Source organism: Pelodiscus sinensis, chromosome 6 (genome assembly GCF_049634645.1).
Source record: "Pelodiscus sinensis isolate JC-2024 chromosome 6, ASM4963464v1, whole genome shotgun sequence".
Taxonomy (NCBI): Eukaryota; Metazoa; Chordata; order Testudines; family Trionychidae; genus Pelodiscus; species Pelodiscus sinensis.
This window is the reverse complement of record NC_134716.1, coordinates 105,199,134-105,222,478: the sequence shown is the minus strand read 5'-3', so window position 1 is coordinate 105,222,478 and position 23,345 is coordinate 105,199,134. Positions and strand designations below refer to the sequence as shown.

General features: G+C 46.8%; 1 protein-coding gene across 2 annotated transcripts in view; it reads left to right on the top strand.

The window, feature by feature from the left end:
* The window catches only part of WDR70 (WD repeat domain 70), a 265,120-nt gene that overhangs the window by 1,764 nt on the left and 240,011 nt on the right, over positions 1 to 23,345 (top strand). For both annotated transcript variants that reach the window (XM_006139468.4, XM_006139470.4), the window contains exons 2-5: positions 2,665 to 2,727; positions 3,360 to 3,443; positions 16,928 to 17,048; positions 22,708 to 22,909. In XM_006139468.4, the coding sequence (XP_006139530.2) occupies positions 2,665 to 2,727; positions 3,360 to 3,443; positions 16,928 to 17,048; positions 22,708 to 22,909 (470 nt within the window). The remainder of the gene's footprint in view (positions 1 to 2,664; positions 2,728 to 3,359; positions 3,444 to 16,927; positions 17,049 to 22,707; positions 22,910 to 23,345) is intronic.

The window sequence follows — 23,345 nt, the reverse complement described above, 5'->3', positions numbered from 1 at the left end:
TGAGAGCTAAGTGCTGTCTAGGGATGTAATACTGTAATTGATTAACCGATAAGCAAAAGCTTATTGGTTAATGCTATAGAGACTACTTTCATTCCCCACCTCCCATGCCAGTACATTTTTAGAAGGGTGGCTAGCAGCCTGGATCAGTCCTGGCTTGTGACTGTCCAGGACCTACCCCTTGCTGTGGCTCTGCCTTTAAAGTGTATTAGGAGCTAGGTGAGCAGGCAGCTTGGCTCAGTTCCGGCTCATCCTGGGTCCAGTAGCTCAGCTCCACCCCGCCTGGACAGGATCTGCTGCCATTTTGCGCTGCTGGCTCTGTATCATAGGTAGAAGCATGGGGAAACAGGCAGCCGTTCTACGAGAGGAGATGACTTTTAAACTGGCTCCCCTCATGGACCAGCTCCCACCTGGCACCCTGCACTGTTGCTTCTGATACAGAGGCAGCAGCATGGGTTAGCAGGGTGTCCCTTAGGAGTGGGGCTGGAGAGCACTGGCTCCTGGCCCTGCCCCTGCAGACTATAGAATAGTCGAGTAACCAATAAGAATTCATGCTGTTACTTGTCTATTCAGTTAACTGATATTTAACATTCCTAGTGCTATCGTAATAATTGGGTCTAGAAATTAATCTTAATTATAAGCAAAACTTTAAAAAGTGATAAGTTTTTGAGGTCTTTTTAAAAAAATCACAGTTAAAAAATTATGGGGGGGTGGAGGGGAAGGAGGATATGAACATTCTAAATTGTACTTAAAATGAAAGTCTTAATACTGTACTTGATATTTCAAATATTTTAGCTGTTTCTCTTTTTCCAGTATCTAAATGAAAGGTTAAAATTTTTAATATTTGCTATTGTACTAATCAGGCTAAGTTCTTTGTGTACCAACTCCTAAAACTGTTTAATGTGGGATGATGACTCTAAACATTAGATGATGACCCTCTAATTTTTCCTACACATGCAGAATGAATTTTGTATTGTGCACCAGTATGGTGGTGATATCTGACACATCTCCTTCTTACTGGTGCATGTAACACAACTGTGGAGGAGAGAGGTGGGCGGAGAAGTTAAGCCCGTGGGAGAGTTCAGAGAGTTGGAATGCACTGGGGTGTACACTAGGGTAGGGCTGAGGATGAGGGGCTCAGGGCTGGGTCAGAAGTTTGGAGTTAAAGTGAGGGCTTCAACTCACCTCTTTCTGTCAACACATTTCTCCCTCTTTCTGTCAACACATTGGTACATTAAGGGCTGTTAGGTCTTGTACAATGTTAATTCCCTCCATCTTCTCCTTGACCAGTCACAGTGTTGGAAACTGTAAGGATGTCTTCCAAGAGATGCTCAGTTTGTCAGTCTTCCTAACATGTCCTGCCCACTGAAATTTTTGGGCTTTCACTACATCTCCTATACTTGGCATCTGTCTCCCTTAAACTCTATTGGAAATCTTAGACCATACACTTTATAACCCAGTCCCTTTGAACACAGACCTGGTCTGCTCAGGTAGACCTAGTTACATCTCTCAGGACTGTGAAAAATTTGATGCCCGGTACTATGTAGTTTTGATGACCCACTCCCCAGTTTATTCACAGCTAAGAGGATGGAAGAATTTGTCTGAGCTAGCTGGTGCCTCAGAGAATCATTGTAGTATCTGTTAGAGTGCAAGTTTCCCAAATCTTGAACCTATATTTGTACCTTTGTTAGCTGGAAACATTTAGATTGAGTTCTCTTCAGCTAGCCCAGCTTCAGAACCTGATTAGGGAGGATGATGCCAAGGACTTGTAAATGCAGGAGTTATATTGGGGAAGGGGTATTATAAAGGATAACTTGGGGACATGGAGGGGGTAATGAGTTTGGCTGGGTAAACAGCAGCCTGCTTGGGTGCTATCGCAAAGGCAGAGATTGTAGTCCATCGAGCACTGTCTCTGTGGCTGTGACATTGTGTGCAGCTGTTTCTTCAGTAGAGCTGCTTCTCAAGGGCTAAGGCTTAGGAGAGCAATGTTCCTGCTAATCTTTTCAATTCATGTGCAGATTTTTTTTTCCATCCATGAGCAGAATGCATTTATGTGCACCACTAGGAGAAACATGAACCTAGCTAACCTAGCTGTGGACACTGCTAATCAGTTGGGCATCATTTAAATCTTGCCTGAGCAGTTACACAAGTGCACAACTCACAGGGACTGCTGTGAGAGTCCTTTGGTGCTTTTGGAAGTCTCTGGCTACGTCTACACTGGCCCCTTTTTCAAAGGAGGAAGTAGGAATAAGAGATCCTCCGGAATAGGGCTTTATTCCGGAGGATCGGGCCAGTCTCGACGCTTTTTTTCCGGCTTTTCCCCAAGCCAGAAAAAAAGCGGCGGACATGTTTATTTAAATCCGTGAGGGATATTTAAATCCCCCGCGGATTTCCCTATTCCCACTTTCAAAATTAGCATGCCCCTTCCGAAAAAGGGGCCAGTGTAGACGTAGCCTCTGTGTATGGTAGCTGGGCCAATCAACTCCTGGCAGATCTCCTCTTCATGTGCTGCTGGTGGCAGTGGCTCCTGTTTTGATTCCTAGTGCATCTTCAATCCTGCAACAAGGAGTAGCTAGGAGCAGATGCCAAGGAGTGACTGCTATGGGAGAGGTGCCAGAACGGTGGGTGCTAAACATAGCTGATGCTAATCACTCTATTCCCTTATAGATGTGGAATTGGTGACAGGACTTGATCCGGAGCTCGCATCCACGATGGGCTTCTCTGGCTTTGGTGAGTCCAGGGCTTCTGGGAAGAGCAAAGAAGGCTCTGTCTGTGTGTTGGAGAGATGCACCTTGTACACTGGGGTGATTCTGTGCCGAAATGGTGAAGGGAGCAGTAGTCTGAAGTGTGAGTCTGTGGGCTGGGGTGTCACTATCCAAAGCAGGAAACGCTTGGGTACCCACTGGAGTAGAATTAATTTGTTGAGGTGAAGCTTAACATTGAAGCTTGTGTGTTCTTTTCCCGATTTTATAGTATGGGTTCTGATTTAGAACACAGTAAAATGCTTCTAAGAAGGTTTTGTTAAATATTTTTGGATTTAACTAGTTGACCGTACATTTGAAAATACAATGGAAAAAGCATAGTGGCACATGCCATCCAATTTACAGCAATCACAGTAACTATAAATTGTGTGGGAGAGGGAGAGGGGGGAGAGAGAGATCTCCCCCCTCCCTCGGCATGAATGGCAATGAGGTGTCCTATTGCCATTTATGAAATAGCCCCAGTGGAAAACATTTTCATCAGAAATTTTAATTGGAGATTATCTGAGTTACTCTTGTCACCTACTCATTTTAGTCTTCTAGAGTTCATGTTAACTGGCAAAAACTAGGTCTAAATCAAAGTTTCTCTTCCCCTCATCTTAGGAAAGAAGGCTCGAACATTTGACTTGGAAGCAATGTTTGAGCAAACTCGAAGAACTGCAGTAGAAAGAAGTAGAAAGATGCTTGGTAAGATAGGTGAATCTCCTTTGCTTGTGTTTTTGACAAAAGGCTAAAACATAATAATCGAACACGTGCTTTTAATACTTGCCTTGTTGGCAAGTTGGAGAACATTTTTTAACATGTTTTATCCTTGTGTAGACTATGCTGTAGTGGGGCTGGATCATGCTGGGATGATCTACCAGGACTTTTGCAGCATGAAGAATACCATTTTATTCTCAAAATGGCATCCCCTATATAGCATGGGGTGTGTGCATGGTCATGCTACGTCAAAGTCTCCATTTGGTAGAGCAAAATGGAATCTGCATAGCATGTGTAAATGCACAGTCACAATGTAAGGGCATTGCAGTAGCAGTGCCTTGAGGACCACACTAATGAGCATAGACAAGTTGTAAATGGTTTGGGATATGCTTACTTGTGAGTTGCCTCTCTTTCCCCAGGCCACACCTTTGCAGTTTAGGTCAGCAAAGTTCCTGAAGTTGGAGCCCCCTTATTAGAAACATAAGGGAACTGTTTGCAGGTCATTATCCTGGGCTACCTTTCAACCTTGGGATTTGTTCCCTTAAACGTTTGGGCTATGTCTACACTGGTGCGATCTTGTGCCAGAGATATGCACTTGAAGGGATGGGTTGATGGGTATCTGATTTGATTAGTATGGTCCTGATTCTGTTCTGAAAGCCATGTGAGTACACTCCTGTACAGATGCCTCTTGGCTTTATGAGGCTTTGCACGTTTACAGGAATATATGTCTTGTTCTTAATTCAGGTTTGGGGTTGAAGTTTGTTGTAAATGATCTATTTACTTGCTGATGCCAGGAACACTTTGATATTATAAAAAACAGTTATGTAAGGGGGCCAGAGCATGAAGCACCTTTTGTTAATGTTCAGTACATCTAGCTAAATACAATTCTGCTTCTGTGTTGGAAGGTGTGATGTTGGCAGACCATGTGTGAGCTCATGCCAATGCTCCCATGTGAGATTACCCTGGGTACAATCTCGAACTCCTCCCCCCCCCCCCCGTTGTCTTTTACATGCTTCATTGTGAGAGCAACTACTCGTGGTTTGCTCTCAAACAGCCCCCAGCATGCAAAATACTCTGAGCGTTGGTGAATTACACAGCAGAGGGACACCAGCTACTCCTGGGAGGATTCTGCGTGCCTGCATAAAACATTCACTCTCTGCAGAATTCATAGAATCATAGGACTGGAAGGGACCTCAAGAGGTCATCTAGTCCAGCCCCCCGCCCTCAAGGCAGGACCAAGCTCCACTTACACCATCCCTGACAGATGTCTATCTAACCTGTTCTTAAATATCTCCAGAGAGGGAGATTCCACCACCTCCCTTGGCAATTTATTCCAATATTTGACCACCCTGACAGTTAGGAATTTTTTCCTAATGTCCAATCTAAACCTCCCCTGCTGCACTTTAAGCCCATTACTCCTTGTCCTGTCCTCAGAAACCAAGAGGAACAAATTTTCTCCTTCCTCCTTGTGACACCCTTTTAGATATTTGAAAACCGCTATCATGTCCCCCCTTAATCTTCTTTTTTCCAAACTAAACAAGCCCAGTTCATGAAGCCTGGCTTCATAGGTCATATTCTCTAAACCTTTAATCATTCTTGTCGCTCTTCTCTGTACCCTTTCCAATTTCTCCACATCTTTCTTGAAATGTGGCGCCCAGAACTGGACACAGTACTCCAGCTGAGGCCTAACTAGTGCAGAGTAGAGCGGCAGAATGACTTCACGAGTTTTGCTTACAACACACCTGTTGATACAACCTAGAATCATATTTGCTTTTTTTGCAACAGCATCACACTGTTGACTCATATTCAACTTGTGGTCCACTATGACCCCTAGATTCCTTTCTGCCATGCTCCTTCCTAGACAGTCGCTTCCCATCTTGTATGTATGGAACTGATTGTTCCTTCCTAAGTGGAGCACTTTGCATTTCTCTTTATTAAACCTCATCCTGTTTACCTCTGACCATTTCTCTAACTTGCTAAGGTCATTTTGAATTATGTCCCTATCCTCCAAAGAAGTCGCAACCCCACCCAGTTTGGTATCATCTGCAAACTTAATAAGCGTACTCTCTATCCCAATATCTACATCATTGATGAAGATATTGAACAGTACGGGTCCCAAAACAGACCCTTGAGGAACTCCACTTGTTATCCCTTTCCAGCAGGATTTAGAACCGTTAACAACCACTCTCTGACTACGGTTATCCAGCCAATTATGCACCCACCTTATCGTGGCCCTATCTAAGTTATATTTGCCTAGTTTATCAATAAGAATATCATGCGAGACCGTATCAAATGCCTTACTAAAGTCTAGGTATATGACATCCACCGCTTCTCCCTTATCCACAAGGCTCGTTATCTTATCAAAGAAAGCTATCAGATTAGTTTGGCATGACTTGTTCTTCACAAACCCATGCTGGCTATTCCCTATCACTTTATGGCTTCCCTTTGCTTCTCTGCCATTTTCTGAAGGAGTGTGGGGGATAATGACAACCCTGGGTGCAGTTGGGGAGGGGGATTGTCCCCCCGCAACAGAAGTGAGGAGGTACATGTGATTAATATCCTTTCTGGAGAAGAAAAGTGTAGATTTCTTACCTCCCCCTCCAATTTCTCCATGAGCCCCATGAGTTTTGTTGTATAGAGAGACTCCCTTAAGGAGGGAAAACAAAGACACCCTGATGAAGTTTTTCAAGCAGGTACTTGTGTACACAAACTATGCTGTAATTGAAAGGGACTAATATAGGACAGTTTGGGCTAGTTAAGAGTTTGAGCCTTATCTAAATAGAAAACTTAATGTTCTAATCGACCACTCTCCCCGTTAATATAGCTGCACCACTCCATAAGGACCAATTTGAGACTGTTATTTGGAGTCTAGCTGTACAGTAGTGTGACATGGTGATAGTCCATGTCAAGAATAAGGAAAATGTAATGGCAGATGACTTCTCAAGAAGACGGGAACAGTGCGGTGTAAGTGATAGCGTTTCTTACACCATTTTTCCATTGAGGGCATGACACTGGCAGACCAGGAGCCAGCTCATGCCAAGGTTCCCATGTTTCAGTTGAATGCTGACAAAATACATAGCTGGAATGAGTCTGACTCATCACTATGTTAGAATTGTTAAAACAAATGTCAAGAACTCATATTTAAAGAATTGCAAGGGATCTTCTTGGTAATATCATTATTGTATTATATGCATATAATATACGGTATGCGTGCACTCCTATACACACACTCACGCTCTGTCTTGTCATTCCTTAGTTGCCAACTTATTGCTCCCCTTATTGCACTGGCCAGGTGAGTTAGATAAGTGAGGACCTAGGCTTCTGTCAATCTGGATCAATGCTCCAATGTTGACAAGACCTGGAGTGCCATGTAAGACGCCTCACATTTATAGGAGCTTCACTCTCATGTAAATCTGTGCACTTCAGTTCTTAATTAGATCTGTGGTGCCTTCTTATGGATGTTATCCCCAGTGCTACCACACTTATCTTGAAAGAGAGTGTTGGCTTTTAATTCCTAGTTTGCTTCAAGAGAGGGTACTTGCTTGTGACTCTAAGGCAGTCCATATGTCTGATCCTTTCACCGGGAGCCCATTTGACAGTGTCTTAGGCTATGTCTACACTCATGGCTTCTTGCGCAAGAACAGATGTTCTTGCGCAAGAATCCACAGAGCGTCTACACTGCCCATCTGCTCTTGCGCAAGTAAATATACAGTACGGCGTGATAAGAGACAGCTCCGACACTCCGTACAGGCAACCACCACTTGTTGGTTCCCCCAGTTGCCCCCCCCCCTTAAAGGCACAGGCACAGAGCACAGCCATTTGCCCCATGCAGCCGGGGAAGCAGCCAGAGGGAGGAATGGCAGCTGCCCAGCCTCAGCGAGGTCCCTCAGACCCCATGGAGGAGCCACCCCAGAGCACCGAGCAGGCCTGAAGGGGCACTAAGCGGCAGGCTCCATGCTGGAGCACCGCTGAGTTGATGCCCTCCTGGACCTCTGGGGAAAGAGGAGGAGGAAGAGGAGAAATGCACACATTTTTGCCCATATGGCTCAGGCGCTGGCCGCAAAGGGACACCCGGCCTGGACCCTGGAACAGGTCCGGGCCAAGGTGAAGGACCTGCACCTCACCTACGTGCAGGCCAGTGAGCGTGGGGATGGCGGAGCCACTGCCTGTCCCCAGTATCACTGCCTGCACCAGATCTTGGGGGACAAAGGGACCACTCCCCTGCTGTCCCAGGTGGAGACAGCGGTGGCCACCCCAGTGGTCCAACCCAGGCCACCGGAGGAGGAAGGAGACCGGTCCTCGGACGAGGAGGAGGAGGTGGCAGAGGACAGCAGCCAGACCTCACCGTCCCGGCCCAGCAGCCGTCAGGATGTGTCCCGGGCATCCTCTGAAGCTGGCAATGGATTGTCTGGTGAGTGCAGTGGCTACCATTCGCAAGTGTTGGAGAAGGGGGGGGGGGAGGAGAAGGGTCACAGGATGTGGGAGAGGTAGCGGCACATGGCACAGCCTGGCCACATGCTGCGCAGAGGCATGCAGCACGTGCAATCTTGTGCAGCTAGGGTTGTCAGGTGTCTAGTTTAGAACTGGACAGTCCAGTCTTTGAGCTTTCTGTTAGGGAAACAAATTCAGAGGATGAAAATATACATGTCTGGTATATTTTTTTTTTAACTAAGATGTAGACTGTCATGTAATGTCAAGTGTGTCCGGTATTTTTGTTGAAACCATCCAGCAACCCTATGTGCAACCAGACCAAGTGGCACAGAGAAGCGGCAGCTAGCCCCAGCACATGCCTGGGACCCCAGGGATTCTGCTTGACCAGACTGGCGGGTGGAGGGAGGTTTGGCCAGGAGTAGGCCAGCCCCAAGGTTGCAGGCCTAACCCCACACAGCCTAAAGGGTGCTGCACACATCCATGGCCACCTCTGGGACACTGTAGCTTCCCCTGGGGAAGGCACAACAGGCCCCCCCCAAGCACATGCAGGCCCCCTTGGCCACCTTGGGACCCCCCCCCCCCTGCTGCCCCAGGGCTATTCCCCCTCACCAGCCACACCTGTCCCCAGATATGGTGACATGCTGTGAGAAGGGCAAGGGGCTCTGGAACACCATTTGGGGCAGGGCTCACTGACCATGTTGCTCTCCTCTGCTTTTCCTGCAGTGGGACCCCCTGCCAGCGAGGGACCTTCCAGCCCCATCCTGCCAGCTCAAAGGATCCAGGGCCCGTCGCAGCGCTCCTGGGACCGCCACCACCTGCTCTGCCACCACGTCTGCGCGATTGAGCGAATGGAGCATGCTCTGAGAGAAGATCCGCGCATATGCGGAGTGGCAGGACTGCGACCCTGTCTGCACTCTCCTGGGCACCACTGCCGACCAGATGGGTCCTGTGCAGCAGCCCAATGCTGCCAGGCTACCCTCAGCTCTCCACCGGCTTCTCCCCCTGCCTTGCCCATGCCCCCTCCCGAGGTCCCACACCCTCGGCACCTCCTGATGCAGCCTGCCCCAACATGGCACCAGGGGCAGAGGCGCCCCCGCACCCTTGGGGGTGGGAGAGGCCTCCATCATGAGGCCCTCCCAGTTCAGGGTTTCTCCCCCCCCCCCCCCCACAGTGCACTCCCTTCCCCATGTAAATAAAAAGTGCCTTATGTACAGCAAGTGCATTTTATTTATTGGGAGGTGAGGGAAGGGTGGCAGGAAGGGGTGGTGATGGGAACGGGAAGTGGGAGCACAGGGGCATCCCTGCGGTCAGAGGTGTAGGAGTGGCCTATTGTGGGGCCTGGTCCAGCATCGTCCGGAGGGCTTCCCGGACCCGAACTCCATGGCGGCTGGTCTGCTGGGTGGCAGCTGCTGGTAGGCCTGGCCCTCACCTACCATCCACCCCGGGAGGAAGGCCTCCTCCCTCCCCTCAATAATATTGTGTAGCATGCAACATACCAAGATGACCTCCGGGATGTGCTGCACCCCCATGTCCAGGCGGGTCAGGAGGCATCTAAACTGTGCCTTCAGACGGCCAAAGATGCACTCAACGGGATTGTGGGCCCGGTCCAGGTGGCTGTTGAAGGTGGCCTGGCTGTGGTCCAGGGGGCCACTGTATGGCCTCATCAGCCAGGCCATCAGAGGGTAGGATGCATACCCCAAGATGCAGACTGGCATCCTGACATCCCCAATGGTGAATTCCCGCTGGGGGAAGGAGGTGCCTGCCACAGGCCTGAGTGCCTGAAGATGCGAGCGTCGTGGGCCCACACGGACCACCCCACGTAGATGTTCTGGAACTGGCCGTGGTGGCCCACTAGCGCCTGGAGCATCACGGAGCAGAAGCCCTTCCGGTTTATCAACTGGGCTGCTTGGTGCTCTGGCGCCCGGATGGGGATGTGGGTCTCGTCTACAGCTCCCCCACATTTCGGGAACCCAAGGCTGGCAAAGCCGGGAATGGTGGTGTCCGCGTCCCGGGGACGGATCACCCTCTGGAGCAGCACGTCATTGATGGCATTGATCTGCAGAGGGGCACATGGGAGCACAGGGGATGGATGGAATGAGAGACAGTGCGTACATGGCCCCTGGGGTGTGCTCACCCTCCCTGTGATGGCCCCTTCCTCCACGCAGGCCAGTGCCCTCTGCCCCCTGGGATCTCTTCTCTCCCCCCCCCCCCCCCGTGGGGCTGTGTGCACGATGGACAGTGTGACCCCCCTGTGTGCGGGGCTACCCCCCCCCTACAGCCTTCCCCCCGCCTGGTCTGGCCCCGTCCCTCCCCCAGGATGAGCCCATGGTCCACGGAGGGCCTTACCTGCCGGAAAGACTGCACCAACGGTGGACCTGCCCACCCCGAACTGGTTCGCCACGGAGTGGTAGTCCGGGGTGGCCAGTTTCCAGAGGGCAATTGCAACCCTCTTCTCCACGGTGATGGCGGGGCGCAGGTTGTGTCCTGCTTCCAGTGTGCAGGGGTGAGCCAGGTACAGAGCTCGTGGAATGTCCCCCTGCACATCCAAAAGTTCTGCACCCATTGCTGGTCTCCCCATTGTCCCAGCACCAGGCGCTTCGACCAGTCCCCACTGGTGTCGTAGCTCCAGAGGTGCCTGTCATTGGTGGGGTGCAGGTGCCTGAGCCCAGCTGCAGCCGTGGCGAGGTCCTGTACCTGCTGCCCAGTCTCCAGCTCCGGTTGGATCAATGTGGCTCCCTGGTGGAGGAGCTCCAAAGCCTCTGTAATGGCCATGAGGAGGGGATGTTGCTGGCTGGGGTCCTCCTCCAGCCCCATCGCTGTGATGGTAGCAGCAAGGGTGCCCGGGGCACTTGCCAGGAACAGAGGTGACAGGTGCTGTTCTGGCTCTCGCTTCCTGAAAAGGGTGCGTGAGCATTAAGCCACAGGGAAATAGCTGTCCAGGAGTCCCTTCAAGTAGTTTCCCAGTGGGGGTCCAGCGCATGTCCACAGATGCTGCTGGTGACCTTTTGACGTGGCCGGTTTGCTTCCGGAGACAGGTTCTTGCGCAAGGGCTTCCCACCAGTGTGGAAGCTTTCTTGTGCAAGAGCTCAGCGTTCTTATGATGCGGTTCTGGCCAGTGTGGACGTTTTTTTGCGCAAGAGATCTTGGGCAAGTATACTTGTGCAAGATATTCCTGCACAAGAACCCGCCAGTGTAGACATAGCCTTCGTGTCTTTGGATTTGGCTCCTAGTCTTCCCCTTTTCAGTTGTTGCCACTGTTAATCCTTCCAAGTTGTTACCTCCTTTGAACCTCAGAGGTACTTGCCTTTCATGCCTCATTCATTCGCACCTCATTCAACAAGAAAAGAACCACTTTCAAGTCAAAGGGGTAAGATCTATTCTACTTCTGGTCCAAGGACATTTTATTTACCTTGATTATTCCTAAGAACTTAAAAACATTATAAGGCTTATGCACAGTTTCCATAAGACATTATAATATAAAGTTTCTATAAGATACTATTATTTATCTAGAAGGATTATATAAGGAAGTGTTTCAACTTCACTGAATGTTGGAATTACGGCATGAATCAATCTCATAACATCTGTCTTTTTTTATTTACAGTGAATTTTGTAATGTGGCATTACACCATCATGGGTTTGGCTACACCAGTGGTCCCCAACGTGGTGCCCGCGGGTGCCATGGCGCTCGCCGGGGTATTCATGTGCGCCCGCCGACAACCTGGGCCGGGCCCCCCCCCCCCGGCGCACGGGAGGCGCTGGCCCCAGGCGCGTGACACGCACTGGTGCTGGGTGTGCGGCGCTCGGGCGGCCCCAGCCCCGGGGCACATGCTGGCGCTTGGGCGCGCGGTGCTCGAGCGGCGCCGGTGCTGGCCCCAGGCACGTGGCTCGGGCGGCAGCGCCGGCCCCGGGCCCACGGCACAAGGTGCTCGGGCGGCCCTAGCCCCGCCCTAGGGCACACGCCAGCGCCGGGTGCAAGGGCATTTCAGTCCCCTGGCGTGCCCCCGGACGCGCGGCCCCACCTCCCGGGCGCCTGGCGCGTGAGTGGCCCCCACCGCCCGGGCGCCTCTAAAGGTTGGGGACCACTGGGCTACACTTTTGAGCTTAACAGAGTGAAAGTCACCTCTGTTGGCATCTGAGTTAGTCTTTGTATTTGTAGACAGTAAGGGTAGTGGTCACATACATTCACAAGCACAAGGTTTAGTTTGTTTTACAAGTTTTATTAAAGTTACGGTTACCCAAGCATACAGAAATTCTATACAGACCTATGCACAAGGTACAAATATAGTTATATTTGCATCCTTGACAACAGTGTTAATGTCTGATGGGTTTCTTGTGGCTTGATTGTCAGTAGAAAGATGGTCTCTGCTGAAGTTGCCCATGTGGGGCTCAGATTTCTCATTCTGGTTATCCCCTTTTATAATATGATTTTGTCAATATCCAAGTTGTGCACATCTATAAAATGTTATTTCTCTTAATGGTTTGTGTCCCCTAGAAACTTAAGGGACCTCAATTTTCTATAGGCTGTGTAAATACTCTTTATTTTCATTACTATTGGTGTACAACCTGTATCCAGTGGTTCCAACACATGTTGGAGACAGATGCACCTTTACAGTATTGTTATGATCTAATAATAATTTGTGTAACTTTGCACAATATTGATACTTGGTACCACTATTTCTATGTCTCAGTCCTCTTGGCATAACCTTAGGGCATCCCGTTATTTTCCAGTCTCTTAGTCATTGGTGGTCTCCAAGGCCTAAAATAGCTAAAATAAAATCTTGCAGCCCTCAGCCTACAGGTTCTTGCATTTCATCTTGTTTCACTTTTGTCTACTATATAGTTGCTCTTAAGTACTGATTGTAATTTTATAATTCTACAGCTTAACTCTAATATACAATGAATATTGTATAACATGGATTAATCATATCTTCATACAATATAGGAGGTCTGCAATTAACAAACAGGTTATGTTCCAAAAGTTTGTTTGTAACAGCTTTCATTTGTATGTGTGGATGTTGATAAGTGGGATGTTTGTAACTTGGGTAGGGTCTATAAATGAAAAATAAATTAAATTAGTAGCTACATAGGTAATACAATACAAGTATCTATATAAGCCTCTGAGACACTGTAATTCACCAGACAGGTGTAAAGTGTTGATCTTGAGCAGGAAGTTTTGTGTCCTGGCCAATGAGGAAGGCCCTTTGAACATTTAAAGAGAATAAGACTTGGTTGTTCTGCTCTTACTCCCACTTCCCTTGAAACAAGTCATGTAAGTAAATTCCTTCTATCAGTTGAATTTTCATTTCCGAGCACAAGAGGTGGGGGGATAAGGGAATTAAAATCCATAACAACTAGGACCTTTATCTTTATGCTGATTGAACTCTGCTGGGCAATGATTACTAGGCAGAAGCGAAAGATTCTTAAGTGTTTTTAGCGTGGATTAGTTGCAAAAGACACATAGAGCTTGCTTATCCGAGAAGTTTCTATTACTAAGAAATCTTAAGATTGTAACTTTTTTGTATGTATGTTATCCTGTTTTAAAGTCGTAGTTATAGGAAAAGGAAGTTACCTGTGTATAGTTTTATTATAGAATTAGATATAAGTAGTTATCTTTCCTGTGAGATCTAAGGTGTAATTTATGATGCAGGCAGACCAGATACCAGCTTATGCCACAGCCTTAGGTGTCATTGAATATCTACAGATGCATAGCTAGAAGCTTGACCAATTCGCTTGGGGTACGTCTACACTTGCTCCCTAGTTCGAGCTAGGGATGCAAATGTAGGCGACCGAAATTGCTAATGAAGCAGGGATTTAAATATCCAGCGCTTCATTAGCATGATCTCGCCGGCGCGTTACTCCACTCAACAGCTGATTTGAACCAGAAAGCGTGCGCTGGGGCACATTATTTCGAACCAAACCCCTTGGTTTGAACTAACGTTACTCCTCAAAGTACTAACAGAGTACTAACGTTAGTCCAGAGTAATGTTGTTACTTAGGGTTTGGTTCGAACGAATGCGTCCCAGTGCGCGCTTCCTGGTTTGAATCAGCTGTTGAGCGGAGTAATGCACCGGTGAGATCATGCTAATGAAGTGCGGGATATTTAAATCCCCGCTTCATTAGCAGTTTCGGTCGCCTACATTTGCATCCCTAGCTCGAACTGAGTAGCAAGTGTGGATGTATCCTTGTGTACTAGTAGAGATCAAAGGGATTGTTAAATGTATAAGGATGACAATAAGACAGAGCTATACTTTTAAAAGAAGCTGCAGAAATCAATGTTATCATGATCTAGGTAGGCTAACATGAGGTTGGCAGAGTGTTATATCTAATAATTATTTTGATCATGCTAAGCTGATACGCTTGTGTTTAATGTTTTATAAAATGCTTGTAGTATGCTGCATGCATAAGCTTTTGCACAAGAAGGAAGCAGTGTAGATGTTGCCTATTTGTCTCACCCCTTGGCTTCCGGGGTGTTAAAGGGGCAGGTCTGGGCTTGGCCCATCTGGGCACAGAGAGGGATTCTTTCCCCTCTAGGTCAGTGAGTGGCCACCCCTGCTCACTACAGTTTCTAAGAAAAAAAAGCTATAATATGGACATAAGAAAACAACCTTTATTTCTGTACTGTTTGGACTATAATGACCTAATGACAATGTAGAAATCCCTATGTTTACTCTAGGTAATCCTAAAGACTTGAAAATCTGGCAGATTACTATTTCTCTGCTATCTCTTGAAATTATAGACTGTAATACATCTGTAATATTTTAATGTGCTTTAGCCTCTTAACTCTCCTTTTTTTTCATCACTAGTAAATCTTTAGTTTTGGCCTCTGTTGTTTGTCTTTGATTTGCATAATAGATCTCACACCAATCTGGGTAACTGTTCTCTTGGGATTGGGTGTCTCCTGAATGTAATGTAGTGTTTTTTTGTGGGGTGTTTGTGTGCAAGTGACCATTTATTATATAGCCTAGCTTGTCTGGGTGGCAAAACAAATTGGCGTGCATCTGTGGCAGTGGTTCCCAACCTTTTTTGTACCGTGGACTAGGGATGTTAACTATCGGTTATTTTAGTAGTTGATAGGCACTTCCGCATTCCTCTTGTACATTTCCAAAGAGGAATGCTGAACTCTGTGTGTAGCCCGTGGTCAGCGGGACGTCCTGCTGACTCTGGGCTGTGCCAACTTTGAAGTATGAGAATCCCCAATGGGGGCGCTTGTGCATTTCAAAGTACCAGTGCAGCATGGAGCCTGGGGTCAGCAGGAGACTCCCAGCTGACCACAGGTTCCACGTGGCATTTCCCCAGAACCTGGGGTCATCTGGAAGTCCCCAGCTACCCCTGGCCTCCACGTGGAAATGCTGCATTTCAAAGGAGCAGTGCCATACAGCTGATCCGGGTATCGGCTGTGTGACGCTGCCCTTCTGAACCGCTGAGGCAGCATTTGCACAGCTGATTCAGTGATCAGCTGTGTGGCGCTGCCCCTTTCAATGCCGCCTTGGCGTTCCAAAGCGGCAGCACCACACAGCTGATCAGTTGTGTGGCACTGCTGCTTTGAAGTACCCCCAGAGGCAGCAAGGGAGGCAGAATCAACTAGTCAACTGACTATCTGATAAGCGTTTGCTTATCGGATAGTCGATTAGTCCTTAACATCCTTACCGTGGACCGGCAAATCCATTCACAAACTTTTTGGGGGACTGGTAACGTATTTGTATATTCATTATGCAAATAAAATGTTACTGGTCTGCCAAAATACGTGCCCCAGAACCTCCATACACAGCCAGCTTCAGCTCCAGCAGATGCTGGCCAGACACCCAGGGTATACTCCATCCCCAGTCCCAGAGCAACCGGCATAGGTGTGACCTGGCAGTGTGCTGCGGCCTGGCACCGGTCCACAGACCAGTGGGTACGAACCACTGGTCTAAAAAGAGACTATATGATTCCATTATAAGATTATTATAGTACTTCTGGAGTTCACATATGTTAGTGGATTGGTGAAATCTCATAGAACGTACCACAGCTTGGGAGGGGGGACAGTCTGCCCATGCTCACAGTTGTGAGTCATTCCAGGAAGTGTGACTGAAGTTTCTATAGGGACTCCCCTGTAGTCAGCAAAATAGAGTAACTATTGAGAGCTATAACAATTTTCAGTTGTGTCTAGAATAAACTTGTTGACACCCACGAGTAGTAGACTCGCTTCAACTCCTTTAATGACCCTGTTCCAGGAAAAAGTAAAGATCAGTATTGATTTGTTGATAGTTTAAATGTGAAACAGTGGTATAGTCTATAAAACATATATATATTCTGTATAAGATAACAGTGTTGGCATTTTAAGCCTGTCTTTTCCCAGAGATTTGTGTCCTTTGTTAATCATCTGGGTATCAAAATGATAGAAATGTAAGTGAAATTAGTATTTTTTTTATTGTGTGGGGAAAGTTAACAAATCATTTTCAATGAAAGTTCTCTATTTTCATCTTTTCATACTTCTGAAATGTGTCTGAAAGTGAACTTGCTATGATTGTAGCAAAAAGAAGCACCAAGTTTTTAGTGCATGCATCTGACGAAGTGTGTCTTTGCCCACGGAAGCTTATGCTCCAACACTTCAGTTAGTCTATAAGGTGCCACAGGACTCCTCTCAAGTTTTTAGTACAGGCAGTCCCCGGGTTATGTACAAGATAGGGACTGTAGGTTTGTTCTTAAGTTGAATTTGTATGTAAGTCGGAACTGGTACATATTGTAAGGGAAACACTAGCCAAACATTTCTCCAGAGCTCAGTTTTATTCTCCCACACCTCACTTCCCTCAGTCCTTTATTCTCAAGCTGAGGTGTCTGCTGAGAAAAGCCGCTCTGCGTCTCCCTGGTCTGCTGGAGGGGGGGCGGAGTGCTAGCTTCGTGTCTCCCTGGTCTGCTGGGGGGAAGCAGCTAGCGCGGGGTTGCCTCACCCCGTTTGTAAGTAGGGATCCGATGTAAGTCGGATCCATGTAACCCGGGGACTGCCTGTATATGCTGAAAAACATGGAGATATAATGGTTACATGTTCACTTTGTATTTAGAAGCCCGTGCAAGAGAAGAAGAAGCACAGAAAGAAAGAGAACTAAGAAGCCAACATGAAGATGTTGATTCAACAGCTTCAGGCTCAAGAGTGATGAGAACTTGCTCCATGTTAACTTGCAGGTACCCAGATCTAGTGGAAGTATCACACCCTCTTGCAGCTGTTTTGTCTGAGAGGCTCTTTTGAGAGGAGGACAGGGACTACAGAACTTGTGTGCATAAAACTGCGTAAACTGACATTTGTTTCACTGTAATTTGCAATTATTAATCAACATCTTCTTAATATGGTCTGTCAATTTACAATAGTTTTATGGCTTATAAATATGTTGAAGGGCTGTATGCTATTTTGATTGTCATCTTCTCACTGTTGAAACTTTGCACATTTGTGTTCTTATAAATTAGATGCCAAAAATTTTTTTGTGTACAGGCAGTCCCCGAGTTACGCGGATCTGACTTATGTCGGATCTGCAGTTACGAACGGGGCACTTCCTCTCCCTGGTCTCCAGCAGACCAGGAAGAGGAAGCAAAGCGGCGGAACGCGCGGCCAGCTGACAGCCCAGACGCGTCTGGGGTGTCAGCGGGCCGCGTGCTCCGCTCTGCTCCCCCCCGCCCCCCGGTCTGCAGACCCGGGGGAGCAGAGCAGAGCGGCGGAACGCGCAGCCAGCTGACAGCCCAGACGCGTCTGGGCTGTCAGCTGGCTGCGCATTCCGTCGCTCTGCTGTGCTGTGCTCTGCTCCCCCTCCCCCTGGTCTGCAGACCATGCGGGGGGGGGAGCAGAGCGGAGCACGCGGCCAGCTGACAGCCCAGACATGTCTGGGCTGTCAGCTGGCCGCGCGTTCCGCCGCTCTGCTCTGCTCTGCTCTGCTCCTCCTCCCCCTGGTCTGCAGACCAGGGGGACGGGGAGCAAAGCAGAGCAAAGCCACGGAGCCCGAGGGCAGCAGGATAGCCACGGCGCGTCTGGGCTGTCCCGCTGCCCCCGTGCTCCGCGGCTTTGCTCCGGACGCCTGTGGTACAGCAGCTGGGGCGCTGCCGGTTGGTCCCGCAGCGCCGCTCTGGGCGCCACTGGACCAACCCAGCAGCACCCCAGCTGCTCTGCCCCAGGTGTCCCCAAGTCAGCAGCTGCTGAAAATGGCCAGTGGCTGACTACAGGAAGCCCCTGCCCCGGGCTTCCTGGAATCAGCCGCTGATCAGTTTCAGCAGCAGCTGACTTGGGGATGCCTGGGGTTCTTAAGTTGAATCTGTATGTAAGTCAGAACTGGCGTCCAGATTCAGCCACTGTTGAAACTGATCAGTTTCAGCAGCAGCTGAATCTGGACGCCAGTTCCGACTTACATACAGATTCAGCTTAAGAACAAACCTACAGTCCCTATCTTGTACGTAACCCGGGGACTGCCTGTACTTGAATTCAATAAGTCACGGACAGTAAGTCAGATAGTCATAGCTATGTCAAGTCACAGAACAAATAGTTGCTGTTCCCACTTAAAATTGAATAAATTGCATTTGTCTATATGGACTGGAAAGCAAATCAAAGTATGTATGTAGCTTCTGTATTCATGCAACACATATATATCTATATACTATTATAAAAGGAGAGGTGTCCATCACACCATCTGTCACAGAGAACATTTGAGAAGACCCGAGAAATGTCTAGGGGGAGGCAGGCCCCCAACTCCACTTATAGCCCCTCCGCCTCTGCTGAGGCCCGGCCTGCACCACAGGGAGGGGAGGAGGAGGAACAGCATGTGGGCCCCTTCCCAGAGCAGTGGAAAGGGAAGAGGACAGATGGTCCGAGCCTCCCTGCCCCCAGGAGCACAGCTGGGGGGAGGAAGCCCCCTGACCCGAGCTGGCCCAAGTCTCTCTGGCCTCTAGCGCAGCAGGGAGGGCCCTGTGTGTGCCTCTTCCTCTCCACAGGGAGGGGAAGAGCGCATGTATCCCAGCACATTGTTGGAGCAGCGGAGTGGGAAGAGAATGCAGGGCCGGAGCCTCCCCGCTCCTGGGAGCAGTGAGGAAGGTGGAGGCCACATGGCTCTATACTCCCTGGCCTTGGAGCAGCAGGAGGGGAGGGAGCTGGCCCAAGCCTCCTTGCCCTTGGGAACAGCGGGGAGAGAGGTGGCCATGTGTGTGTCTACAATCACAACAGGATGCTTAATGCTAGTAATTTATAAAAATATGTAGTTTTGTATCAGTTGCCTCATCAGACAAAATAATAGAAAATTCTCAACCTATTGTGACAGGTTGATTTCACTATCAGTGGTAAATTGGCCAATGGTGGGAAGATAGGAGTTACTATAGAGAACTTTTTTCTGGGTGTCTGATCGGTGAGTCTTGCCCACATACTCAGGGTTCAGCTGATCACCATATTTGGGGTCGGGAAGGAATTTTCCTCCAGGGTAGATTGGCAGAGGCCCTGGAGGTTTTTCGCCTTCCTCTGTAGCATGGGGCATGGGTCACTTGTGGGAGGATTCTCTGCATCTTGGGGTCTTTAAACCATCGTTTGAGGACTTCAGTATCTGAGATATAGGTGAGTAGCGGATGGGTGTGTTTCTGGGCCTGCATTGTGCAGGGGGTCAGACGAGATGATCATAATGGTCCCTTCTGACCTTTAAGTCTATGAGACAGTGTGGTCCTAGAAGTCCGCTTGGGTTTGTTCCCTGATATGCTGATCATGCCACTGATACCTGCCTTCTTGCTCTCTGGTGCTGCTGGGTGATATCGCATGGTTTCCCCCAAACAAGACATGGAGTTGGGGTAACTACCCCCCCCCCCGGCAGAGCAGTTCAGACACTGAACCACTTCAGCTCAGGGAGGATGCAATTCTGGAGCAGAGCACCTAGGAAACCAATCCCCAAAGGGGACCAAAACCCCCCAGATAAATTAATCTTCCTCTGTGTTTACACAGTAAACATTCATCAGGTAAGCCCTCTTTTTATCCATGAGAAAGAGATATGCACAGTGGTTGTTCCTCCCCAGGTACCTATTAATTACACTGGTCTGATAATAAACAAAGGCTATCCCTCTAAAGGTGTTTTTGTTAAGTACAAACAATAGGATTTAAGTGGTTGTAAGTGAAAACAGACAGATCAAAGTATGTTACTAAATTAAAATGAATAGAAAATGCATAGCTAATTCTAATTCACTATTAAACTTATTGCATAAAAATTCTTCCCCTAAAGAGCTGCCCTTACTTCAGGCACCTTCAAGTCAGAGACAACCTCTTTTAGTATGGCTTGGGTCTTCAACCCTCTTTGTGCTGTTCCCCAAGTCAGCTGAAGACAAAGGGCTGATACTTTCCAATTGTTTAAATGGTCTCCGCCTCTTCTGCAGAAATTTACCAGGTTAAAGATGGATCCCAGTACTAGGTGCTATGGACACATGTCTCACTAGTCCAGTCACCTTCGGAGTTACAGGAGAGACAAGGCTGTTGACAAAAGTTGTTAAGTTGATCACCAAGTCTTTAGCCTTCTTGGGCACTGGTAATGGCGCTCATTAGCACATTTAAAACTATAAACAGACTCATACTTAGTAATTCTAATTTAAAATTGCCAGGTTACATGAGACATTTTGCCCAAAGTACATCCAAGTTATACATATTTATATTCATAAGTCAATTTTCATAAAGCATGGAGGGACAGTCACACCCATTTTTTTTTTTTACAAGGGATTTGAGGAACAGTAGATTAGTTGAGAGAATTTTAAAAACCACAAATAGTCCTGCAGCACCTTGGAGACTAACAAAAAATGTAGATGGTATCATGAGCTTTCCTAGGCCCAACCCTTTTCTTCAGATGTGCAGGTTGGAAGGGAGTGCAGGTAAATGGGAGAAGGCAAGGGACCCTGTTCAGCCGTCTGATTCATGCAGATGGACCCTTATAATGACCAGGAGTTCAAAATGTCAAATGAGGAGTATGAGTTATTTCAAGGGAAGGATTTTATCTCGAAATAGCGCTATTTTGAGAGGAAAAAATGGGATTATTTCAAAATAACGCCATAATGTGATTATGCAAATGAAGCTTGGGATATTTAAATCCCGAAATTGCAAATGAAGCGGGTGTCTGTATTTGCATTCCTCTGTCTCGATACCTATTTTCAGAGGGTATCTACAGTGTGCTCTCATTCTATGTTGGAAGATTGTAAATATGAAGCAAAAGCACACAGTTAGGATTATAAATATTTTGAGTCAGAGACCATGTCACTGATATGTTGAATCTTAACATGTTGTCAGTGCCTGACAAATTATAAATACATTTTAGGTTTGTTTAGATGTACAGAAATTTTGGACTATAATTACAGAGAACATCGTCATTTTTGTTAGATGAGCATATCCTTACCCTCTAGGTCGGACTTTGCATGCCACTCATTGCTTCAGTGTCTAGGAATTCGGTGGTTCCCTTATTGGGTGGATGTTGGTGGTTCAGTGTATAGAATTAACCTTGCCAGGCTATACACAAGATGCTTTTGAGTTGTATTATTTCCCACTTGGTGTACAGTTCTTATTTGAAAGGTGTTAGAAAATCTAGGAGTTGTGAGACTTAGATTTGTACTTGCAATAGTACAGGTGTGAGCATCTGTCTTAATATCTAACTTCGAAACAACTTGTCTATGTTTATTTCTTGATCTAAAAGTCTGACTTGAACTTTTCCATCACATGGAATAGTCTTTTGTTTATATTTACTGTTAAAATGTTTGTTTTTATTGCATTCTGCTCACTGTTTTTGTTCAGAAATGGACCTGTTGTTAAATTTCAAGTTTTCCAAGGTAAGGGCTGTTTCTGCTAGTGCATAGGTATGTTACTTATCGTACAGTGGGACCTTGACCTCGATAGGGACCTCTGATTTTTGTAAAGCACTTTATCTGTATTGGGACTATTAACTTTACAATGAATATGATTTTTATGCACAATATTTTATTGTTTTTGTAATTGTTTAACAGCTGCTGTTAGCACAACTGTGAAGTGGCTAACTGCTTCTGCAAAGCCAGCAGAGGGAGTACAAGAGCATTTATTTTATTAGCTTCTGTATGACCAGAAATTGTGGTGCATTTTTACTTTTTTTTTTTTTTTGAGTTATTTAAATTGCGTGTTTGCTCAATTTCAGTGGACTTTAATTTATATTCCCTGTGTGAAGTGGTAATAGCATATAGATCTTTACAATCCAGAGGCTAGGCTGTACTGTTAGATTACAGTGGAGATTAAATATTTGATATAAAGTGCATGATCTCTTTTGTTTAAGTTTTAAGGGTTGAAAAATTTACACTGTGTTTTGCATGTTCTCTGCCTTATTCTTTGCTTTCTCCCTTATGTAGTCACTTAACACCTGTCCAGAGTGAGTATGAAACATTACTATTTTGATTGATTCCTGCTTTACACAGGTGTAAAATTGATTGCACAAGGCGAAAGGCACTGGAAAATCAGTCTCTAAAAAGCTATATAATTAAGTATTGCTGTGATGGTGGGCACTGAAACCATATTAGTATGCCAACATTAATTTAAGAAAATATTTTTTAAATTCTCCTGTGCAGTGATGCCTTCGTTGGCTGCTTTAGGACAGACTTCACCATGCCTGCCTTACAGGTTCTTGCACTGTGCCTGTCACTACAGTATCTATATTAGTTTTGTAAATTGCTTTGAAGATTGTGGTAACTATCTCTGTTCCCATTGAAGTTAGTAGGAGTTTTTCAATTGACCTCAATGAGAGCAAAACTAGGACAATGCTGAGTGCTTCAGAAAATAATTCTAGAAATCCTGTGTTACTTAAATAACAACTTTTACAATCCTTTCTTACAGAGAGGCAGCTAGTAGTGAGAGTGAACATGGTTCAAATGAAGAATTAATTGGTCCTCCTTTGCCACCCCAAACTTCTGTACAAGGGCCTGCAGAGGATACTGATGATGAAGAAGAATTTATTGGGCCCCCACTTCCTCCGGGGTATAAGGACAGTGATGATGACGACGATGACGACGACGACGATGTACAGGAGGAAGATAATGTAAGTATTTTTTTCTAAGTAAAGCAAAATGTTTCAATATGCTTTGCAGATCTTCAGCTAACTATTCTTTGTGTATAGTGGGTACATGTACACATGAGGGTACACTGAAGTCTTCCAGGAGGTACCTCGAATCATCTAAATATTTGTCTAGTTTTATAATAGGCTACTTAAAAAGCACTAGCAAAGTCAGTACAAACTAGAATTTCATACAGACAAAATGAGAAAGTAAGCAATTTTTCATTATTAGTGTACTGTGACACCTCAAGCGTTTTTGTTCAGTTTTTGTAAGTGATTAGTTTTTAAGTGAGGTGAAACTTGGGATATGCAAGACAAATCAGACTCCTGAAAAAGGAAAAGTGATCTGGACAGGCTGAGAGAGATTGGATCATATGGGGGTATTGTTTGTAGAATGAGATCTTTTTTGTTTGTTTTTCTA